Here is a 10,156-nt window from a genome sequence, read left to right on the forward strand (position 1 = left end):
GGATAGTCACATGTTAAACTATATTTTCTATGTTTAAAAACCGATATACTTTGAATTTCATGATATTGTTAAAAGGTTTTAAAAACGATATCTATGATCGATTACTTGAAGAAAAAATATCTTCAAATACATAAGATAACACAAACATAAAAGTACATAAAATAACAACTAATATGTTGTTATTGTCTAGGAGACAATATGATATCTATAAAACTCCAAGAAAATCAAATGACGTTTCTGATATAAATATAGTCGGAAATTAATGATATAACAATTATCGCGTATTAATGAGGTCAGTACAGGACATATCGACCCGAAGAAGTATATCCACCTCGGAGTTGTTTTGTTAAATATGTTCTTAAAATACAACATTCTTCCTCAGTCAATATACTTTTTTCAGGTCAATATATCCTTGTATCGACCTCATGCAAAGGCTATAATTGTATAATGTTTGCAGAATCAATCCTAATTTTTTTATGATCAATAACAAACAGAAAGTAAAAAAAAGGTATTAAAGTTATAACAACGCCATCTATTATATTGTTATTTCCTGATAGGTTTAGATAACTAGTTTTTTTTCTGTTTTTATCTTTATCGATGTATCTCTAATTGTATATGCCATGTGGCAGGCTGAAGTAGATAAAACTAGTTTGGCATATATAATGTTGTATTTTTTTTTACATATTTAACAAAACATATGTACTTAACAATAATTCGATACTTGCACGTACATCGTAGTGCCGAAATGTCACTTGACGTCAGTATGGTATAACACAAACATATGGTAAACCGTATATCTATAAAGAATGTATTTGAAGATATAAGTTATATAATATGTTCTCCGATGTTGAAGAAAATGTTTACCTTATTCTTCTAATCTTTACAATCAAATCCTAGACCAAGCATATGTTTTTCTCCTAATTATTATTAGAAGTGTGTTCTTTTGATGTTAATGTTTATGAAGTTCTTTGTCTGGCGTGCAAAAGATTTAGTCTGGTATCTGAGATGTGTTTTTAATGCTTGTTTCATAATTATTACTTCACATAATAGATAAAGTATGCTGTGTTAACTGCAAACATACACAGGTGTTCAAATTGGTTTGAATAATACAGACAAACTGGTGCCATATTTTAGAATAATTGCGTTCTGCTACATCAGTTAATAAACTTCAAGATATAAAACCTAGATATTCTCGCGAAAAAACGTTATTTCAATATGGTATTCAGGATGTTACACCGATGGGCTATTATTCTTTTTACAATTTCACTAAAATATAACGTGCTGGCGGATTCTTGTGGAAACAATAACTGTAAAGCTGCGATTGACATACCATTAATAACAAAGTTAAATGCACCATTGAAAGCAGAACTGGACATTTCCGGTTTGACAACACAACTGAAGGAGCTGATAGGAAAAGAAGTTAAAGAAGCTGTTTCCGTTGCAATGAAGGATTTTGCTGAAAAAATTGTGGATGAAAAAGCTAAGTCTACCCTAGAAAACATACAAACGTTCAACAATCTGACAATTTCAACTTTTCGACAGGAAATGAAAGGTAAGAGGAACACATTAAATTGTTGTCGTCTTCTTATTTTAATCCTTTTGTTGCATCGGTTTTATTGATGTCAGTGGTATTTCTCTGCACTTTATTTATCTATTTGCACTTTATTTTCTGTATATCTCTGTATTTCAGTATGTGTCTGTATCAAGTCAAGTGTGTCATGTTTTTATTGTCTTTTGTTATATCTTAATGTTTTTGTCAGTTGAGTAGTTAGGTGTTGATCGCAGACCTTTGAAAGTGTCTCACAATTTGTGTTGAGTTGAGACCAATGAGAGCTTGACATACTAGACTGATAAATGACTGTGTAATGTAATCTCTAAATTTGTTGTCATTTGATAAGGTCATGCATCATATCTCAGGTTATATATCTATACAATAACGGAACTTTTATTAATTATATTGATAAAAGATATAAATGCTTATATCAATTGCTCTAGTATTTATTTCAATCCCATTGTCTGATTCTTGAAATTATCGAATGTCACTGGAAATTTAAAAGAACATGTACTAGCATATCATACAATTAAAAACTACACACAGTTAAATACTAGATGGAATATAAGGCATTAAATGGGATGTTTTTAAATAGGGCTGGAAGAGGAAAGTGGGAAAAAATTGTCCCAAAAATGGGATTTGAAAAAGATGCATGTATGTGCCAGTCCCTTCATTTAAGTAAACAGAAAACCTCATATTAACTTTAGATATTATTTGTTTTCGAATACGACATCTGTCTATGGTCATGCAGCTATTAAATTTTTAAAAACGAGTCGAATCACAATAACTACATATGCTGACCTCTTCAAAACGAAATGTTCCGGACTTATGTTTATATTTACAGATATTGAATCAATTGTAAAGTTAGTTTTTAAGGTATACGAGTTTATATTAAGTATGTATATGAGAAAGTTGCTGCATAAGCTCCAAATATTACAAACAAATAATTACATCAGATGCATTTTTCATTATAATACGTTATTCTGCACATCACGTGTTATTCCTTAAGCAATTGCATTACCCAATAAAACTTATCATTCATGATAACACGAGGTCCCATAATAAAGTGCCCATCAAATGAACACATTGATAAAATTCGTGTTTTCATGATCCTAGCTTAAAGAAATGTAACTATAAGAATTGAATGCTTCTTTTTGTAACTTCATATAGGTGCTCACATTTTTAGAATGAAACGCTTGTGCGCTGCATACAAAAGGTACTTCGGTCAACCTTTTTACATCCCAAAGAAATTACAAAAAGAAGCATTCAATTCTTAAAAAAAAACGAAAACTAAAATGTACTTGAAGTGAAATTTATTAGATCAGCGATTTTTAATCAGGTACTAAATAATAAAAATAAAAACGGAGGGTTTCATTTAATGATTATTTAGACTGTAATATATGCTGTGCATTGTTGTTTGTCTGCACGTCTTTTTTATGTCTTTGACCGTTTTTGTTTTGCATCTCCTTCATAATATTTTAATTCTAAATTAACCCTATTTATTTCAGATGAATTAACAAAGAAGGCTAAACAACTAACTGAACTCGAATTAAAAGTTGAAAGGAATAATGAATCCCACAATACAAAACATAACATGTCTGCCAACGAGATCCGTTCTGTGACTGTAGTGAGCAATACACTTGATGCAAAGATTGCACAAATGAAGGAAAACCAAATCAAAACAGATTTAAAACTGTCATCTATTGAATCTGAAGTCACTAAAAACAGTGCGAAAGGTTAGTTTGTTTGTTTTTTTCTCTCTGTTTCTATTTATACTTCAATAAACAATAATGGAAAACGCAGACCATTTTGGTGATATGATGTTATTTGAAATTCAGTATCTGATCGTCTGCTAGACGAAGGTTTGCACATCAAATGTTGTAATAAAAAGCAATACAGAAAGAGTCATGGTAAAAAAGGAGTAATCCTACATGTAATTTTCTGAATCCTTCAAGTTATACTCATTTCTTCTTTTCATTTAATACAAACATGAAGGTAGATCACAATTTTCTCTTTATAATTTTTAGATTTTTATACAATTAAAACATCGTCGAAATTTCTTTAATATTGTATTGATTTTTTTTAGTGTTAAAATACTATCTGCAATATGAACAAGACAATTACACAGCTTTTTTTTATTTTATTTTTTGGGTAAATCCGACACAAACAAATAAATGATTTTGTCGATCAGTTAAGGACAGTTTGTTTTAGTCTGATAAAACATAATTAGCGCTAATTATTTGTATCATGTATTACAACAAATATGTAAGTGATGATCTTTGCGTAATTAAAATCTTAACTGTGAGGATTAATTATTTTCAAAAATAATTATGTTCGAAGACAATGAAATAATGATAAAATGGTTTGTATAGTGGTCTTTTTACAGATAAAATATTTATTTAGTAATGTAATTTCTTTGAGACAACTTGATTCTAACATTATGTATGTAATGGACTAACAAGTCATCAGAATCGCGTGATTTCGTTCTTTGCTAGACATGATACTTTGAATATTGAACTTGAGTTTTGAGACATCCTAAATTTTAAAAGACAAAACGTTTCAACAAATTCTTCTCATAATATCTGTATTTGCATATTAACATTGAACTCGGTCGTAAATTTTAATAAGGTGTAAAGATCCGGAGGGATGACAATATCAAATCGATGTTGTCAGTATAAACACTGCAGTACTTAACAAAAATAAGACAGTTGACAAAAAATTTAAATTTCGATTTCGAAAATTGAAATTTGATGAAAAATATAACTTATTTCAAAAGGTTAAGATATGAAAATAAGTAAAAATATAGATTTGGCTTCGTTGTTTTCGGTGATATCGTGACCACATTGTCCCATGAATATGTATCGAACCAACTGCCCGTTCTTATAATTGTTCCATAATTATGCATGATAACTCTGTATAACATTATGATGTTTATTTTCTAATTTGAGTGGTTGTCAGGAATATAACAGTTCTTGTCTATTCGTTTTTGATGCGTTTTGTTTTTTTGATTTTGCCATGTGATTATTGACTTTCCGAATCAATTTTCCTCTAAGTTCAGTATTTTTGTGATTTTACTTTTTGTCATATCTTTTATGTCGGTATAAGTATTGCATCATCTTACTTGTTTGCATCTGATGGACAGTTGCTTCAATTCACTATCATGCAGTATATTATTCTTGTTACATCTCTAAATGTCTTTATTGAGTTGAGGTTAATAAACTAAACCTAACTATTGGTTGTTGTAGTTTAAATTTGCTTTGCTGGAAATTGTCACTTTCTATTTATTTTAAGAAGGAGAACAAAATTAAAAACTTTATACATTTAGTAGGACCTGTAATTGTGATTGACCAAGAAATGACACTGGAAATAAGGGTACATAAAGGCAACAGTAGTATACCGATGTTCAAAACTCATAAATCGATAGACAAAAACAAATCCGGGTCATAAACCAAAACCGAGGGAAACGCATTAAATACAAGAAAATGACGACACAACATTAAAATGTAACACACACAGAAACGAACTAAGCATTAGACAAAGTCCGATGTGAATATCAAATATAACCTCAAAACTAAATACATGAATTTGGGATAGAAAAGTACCGTGACACATATGATATACTGAATCGATATCGAAAGCTGAAACAAACGATTCGAGAAAAACTAATTTTATTTAAAGAAAACTGAAGCCTATAAACAGTTGGATTATAAAGTGTCGATATCAAATCGATGTTGTTTATATAAAGACTGCAGAACTTTAAAAAAAAAATAGCTATTTTCATGTTTCAACCGGACATTAAAGGTAAAACATATTCAGGATCATTCGACAACAAATTAAACACAAAAACAAATATAAAATTATCCAAACGACTTATGTTAATAAGTGATAATATATTTTTCTTGTTCTAAATTCATTTTTTTCTTTCAAGTTTATTTGACATCTATATAATCTCTTCTTTAAAGAGTAACAATATACCAATAGTAGAATGAAAACCAAGAGTCCAAAATAGTCGATAAAGCTAATGCAAACCAAAACGACGAAAGCAGATAACAGTCCCCAAAAAACGCTACACAGAAAAAAAACAGTAGCACCATACATTCAGGTGCTGCAGAAGGATCGAGCTACACACGCTAAACATCTACACGATGTGTTACTTATAAATCTGTTGTTGTTGTAGATTTGTATTTTTTTTTTATGATCGTCATATATCACCTTGTTTATGTTTGGAGAATTATGTGTTAGCTGTAAACCTGCGATCCGTTTTCCCAGACTTTTTTATGTTCAGTCTATATGTTTAATCTTGATAATTTGCCCTCTATTTGTCTCCCACTAAATTTTGTATGTGGTTATATAATTGAGGTTTATGCTGCATTCGGGTTATTTAGTGCACAATTATCATCACATGACTTATACTACGACATAATTGTAATTATTGATATGTATATATTATAATTTCGTTTCATTTGAGTCTTTATCCAGAATGTGTTATTGTGAAACATTTAATTAAAATTACAAAAACTTATTTCCTATTGATTAAATTGTGATGTGTATTTCAGTTGCGATAACAGCTAATTATCCAAGATATGAAAGTGTCAGTAGTGGTTCCGTCTTAAAGTTTGACAATGTAATATTCAGCGTTGGAATCAACAACCTATCCACTTTTAAAAGCACTGGAAAGTTTGTATGCGAACAGAATGGATTATATATAATGTCAGTGTCGATTATGTCAAATACGTATGGTGCAAGGTTTTACATTTACCTAAATGGAAACAGCATATCACAAACATACATATCCGATCAGAATAAAAGTTGGTGGCACACTGGAACAATTGTTATATCTAGACAACTCCAAATCAATGACATGTTGTGGGTACAAACGAATAGCATATTGGTACACAACACCTATTCACAATTAACTATCATGAAAGTGAAATAACAAGAATATTAATATTGTTTTACATTTGATTGACGTTTATATTATACTTGATTATAAGGTGTATGTAGTTATGTACTTAATACCAGTATATTGCATATAAACCTGATTTTAATAAATTAATTATTGATTGGTAACAAATAACAACATTACAATAAACAGGTTTTATAAAATCTGAAATGATCCATTGGTTGATTGCAATGGTAATGTAGAGTGGGCACGGCCCATATTGGCATCAAAACGTTAAATTTTTGTGTCTATTTTTATCCCTTATTGTCGTGAAGTTTACTGTGGATTCATTTATTTTCGTGGGTATCAATTTTCGTGGATTGATGAAAACTTGCTTTTTCGTGGATATTATTACGGACTAAGTCTTATATACTGAGTAAACAAACGTGAATTTTCTTATCAGTTGTTACCTTGATATTGGTTCAATGTCAAGACAACAGAGACGGAGAAGGAAGTTATTCGTTAAAATGAAAGTAAAAAAGTTACTCACTCATAGATGTAGTAGAACTGAAAATATCTTGTTACATTGAAAATTATATAAAGACAATTAAAACATCGTTATTGTCAAAACCTACCATATATAATATACCTGTAATCTTTACCTTGCAATGATTTGTCATAAATCTAATGTAAATTTGCAGAATTTAAAAAAAAGTAAATATCAATTGATAATTTTTTACTTCGGATTTTCTAAATGGAACGTTCAGTGGTGAAGTGAAGAAGTTGCCTCTTGAATATCTCTCGGATATATGAGGATAAAACGAAACGGCTGTAAATATTGACTATGCTATATTTAACTGTTGGTCCATTCTGGTTTTATCAGGCTTTCAACGTTGTTATTTTTTGGATTATCAAATACTTTTATCTCGAGCATCACTGTTTATGTAGACAAATTAGCTGTCGAACGGCTCACTAAGTGCAGTAACGTTTGCACATTTTTTTTTTTGGTCCCAAAACAAGGTAACCGTATTTGATATAACACATTCTAGTAGTAATATGTAAGAAAAAACAAAATCCCAATTATTCGCATACAAAGCGGTATTTACATTATGTGTTCATAGTTCAACGCTAAAATTAGAAGGTGAACTAGCTAGATAATACAACGATACAGAAATGACTTATATATTGTTTTTCATATTGACCAGTCCAAACCCAGATTTTGTATAATCCACTTTCAATAGTGAAGGGACATTAAATTGATGAACTGTGCGTTTTTTGTGTCCGTCTTTTTGACTTTCTCGTATGAGGTTAAGGAAGTGATAGTCTCGAAAATTGATAGAATTGAGAATGGAAATGGGGAATATGTCAAAGAGACAACAACCCGACCAAAAAAAAACAGACAACTGCTGAGGGACACCAATGGGTCACCAACGCAGCGAGAAAATATCGCCCCCAGATGGGGTCCTCAGCTGGTCCCTAAATACAATTGTATAGTAATTCAGTGAAAATGGACACTTAACTCCAAAACATATAAATCATAATTTAAGCTACTAAATGAGTTCGTTATGATGTGAAAATCATATATTTCATGCAAAATTAAGATTTTGACCCCATTTTACTGCAGCTGAACATTAGTATAATAAGGGAAGTAACCAGAACACTCTCAGTTTGAAGTTCTTTTTAAAAGTAAATAACCAAGAAGATATGGCCAAATCAACTTGAAATTTACTATACATTTTCATTGTGATGTAAACATTGTAAATAAATGCCAATTATAGTTTTGATCTGAATTTTATGATTTGTTGAATAAAGAAAATAAGACTGCAAAGGAGCCATAGTGTCGTACGGAACCATATCCTTGTTTTTCTTCTACTGTCAAAGCATGAATAAAATGTTAAATATAATTAACATATCACAAAACTCAGTTCTTACCGGAATCTTTATATGTTCTGCACGAAAACAACGATTTTTTGAAGCCCGTCAGTAGTTATATATGCACAAAATTATCGAATTTTAGTAAAATTCAAAACATGGTGCCGTAAAATGTGATAAAACAAAACGCTAGACAGTAACAAACAACGGAAAGTGAAAAACAAACGTACATTTGCCGGTTTTATCAAGTCATATCTACTTGTTGAAGTGTCAAACATAGGTTGAGCCCACGACGGGTGCTTCATGTGAAGTAGATTTTTCTTACCCTCTTAGAGTACCTGAGATTGACTTCATTTTTTGTGGGGATCGTAGGGATCAGTCTTTATTTTTCTATGTTTTAGTTTGTATACAGTTGTTCGTCTTTTAGTCTTTTTCGTTTGTTGCTATTTCATTGTCAGTTAATGTTCGACTTGTGATATTTTTCAACTCTACAAAATACAACGTGTATGATTCCGTCACATGTTCATTGGCCTCTTTTAAATTTGTGCTTCTCCATCTGATGTTGTTGATTGTTTTTATGTTGAATTTAGGTCTGTATGGTTGCTGTCTCATAAATATTTCCCTCTAGATCTGGTAACTTATGATTATTCTTTTCCCTCCTTTGGTAGACATACTATTAACCCTTGCTTTATTGAGAATTTTCCTTTTTCAATACTCCCATTCAGGCAAGTGAAAATTTTATGTCATTCCAGAATTTTATAGAATTCTGCAGTAAAATCATCTATGCCTGGTGACATTAAATTTTTCATATTTTTTAGGGCAATACTGCATTCCTGTAAGGTAATTTGACCCTCAAAGGAATTTATCTTTTCTATGCCAGGTTTATTTAAGAAGGGATTATTTACATTGATGAATGTGGCATTCTTCTCATCCCTTTTGTTAGAACTTTTGTACAAAGTTTCTTAAAGTTATGTTTGTTCTCTAAGTATAGCGTTTGGATCTTGAATAACTTGATTAACTTCCAAAAGTACTTATTAATTTGAAACAACTGATTTAAAAAAAAATGGCTTGATTAATGTCCCTCAAAAAAGTTCATACATTTAGAAATGGCATCTTATTTCTTACAAAAGGTATGAAAAAAGAATTGTAGAAAAAAATATATAATATAATGTATAACATTATGTCTAGAAAGTTAGTAAAATAGTTATTTTCACTGCATGCATAAAACCAAAGGATTCTGAACATCTAACATAAAGTCAAAAGGAAGAATCGCACTCATTGAATTATCATTGATATAGTTATATTTATAAATTAACTGTTTACAAACTATTGAATTTTTAAAATACTAAGGCTTTTATACCTCAGGCATAGATAACCTTAGCTGTATTTGGCAAAACTTTCAGGAATTTTGGTCTGCAATGCTCTTCAACTTCGTACTTTATTTGACTTTTTAACCTTTTTGGATTCGAGCGTCACTGATGAGTCTTTTGTAGACGAAATGCGCATCTGGCGTATATACAAAATTTAGTCCTGGTATCTATGATGAGTTAATTATATGTATCATTTTCTTTAAATTGCAATTTTTAACTATCAATAAAAAGGACACCCAACATGGGAACTTGACACGTAACATGGGAACACAACAAACGACACATGATCACGTATTTGAAACCGAGATAATGAGTATCATCCGAGATCACAGATTATTATCAGATATCAGGGATGAATTTATTTTCTATGTGTCCCTTTATAGGTTGCATTTCTGTAAATATTGACAATGCAATTTCCCATAGGAACTCCTTTAACGGCTAAAACTGTACCACTTTTACTATGAAGTTTTGAAAAATATC

The 10,156-nt window shown here is 30.4% G+C and overlaps 1 protein-coding gene across 1 annotated transcript; it reads left to right on the top strand.

Moving 5' to 3' along the window:
• Positions 1-1,002: 1,002 nt before the first annotated feature.
• On the top strand, positions 1,003-6,630 carry LOC139486417 (uncharacterized). The gene is made up of 3 exons (XM_071271288.1): positions 1,003-1,552; positions 3,061-3,288; positions 6,109-6,630. Exons 1-3 carry the CDS (start codon positions 1,216-1,218, stop codon positions 6,486-6,488), a joined length of 945 nt encoding a protein of 314 aa, XP_071127389.1. The 5' UTR covers positions 1,003-1,215; the 3' UTR covers positions 6,489-6,630.
• Positions 6,631-10,156: the final 3,526 nt, after the last annotated feature.

Source organism: Mytilus edulis, chromosome 8 (assembly GCF_963676685.1).
Source record: "Mytilus edulis chromosome 8, xbMytEdul2.2, whole genome shotgun sequence".
Lineage (NCBI taxonomy): Eukaryota > Metazoa > Mollusca > Bivalvia > Mytilida > Mytilidae > Mytilus > Mytilus edulis.

What these genes read in the sequence shown, in the direction of transcription:
- LOC139486417 (XM_071271288.1), top strand. Translation starts at nt 1,216, where the DNA reads ATGGTATTCAGGATGTTACACCGATGGGCTATTATTCTTTTTACAATT. An exon ending in TTTTCGACAGGAAATGAAAG is followed by an intron (nt 1,553 to 3,060) that starts GTAAGAGGAACA and finishes TATTTATTTCAG; the next exon opens with ATGAATTAACAAAGAAGGCT. An exon ending in CACTAAAAACAGTGCGAAAG is followed by an intron (nt 3,289 to 6,108) that starts GTTAGTTTGTTT and finishes TGTGTATTTCAG; the next exon opens with TTGCGATAACAGCTAATTAT.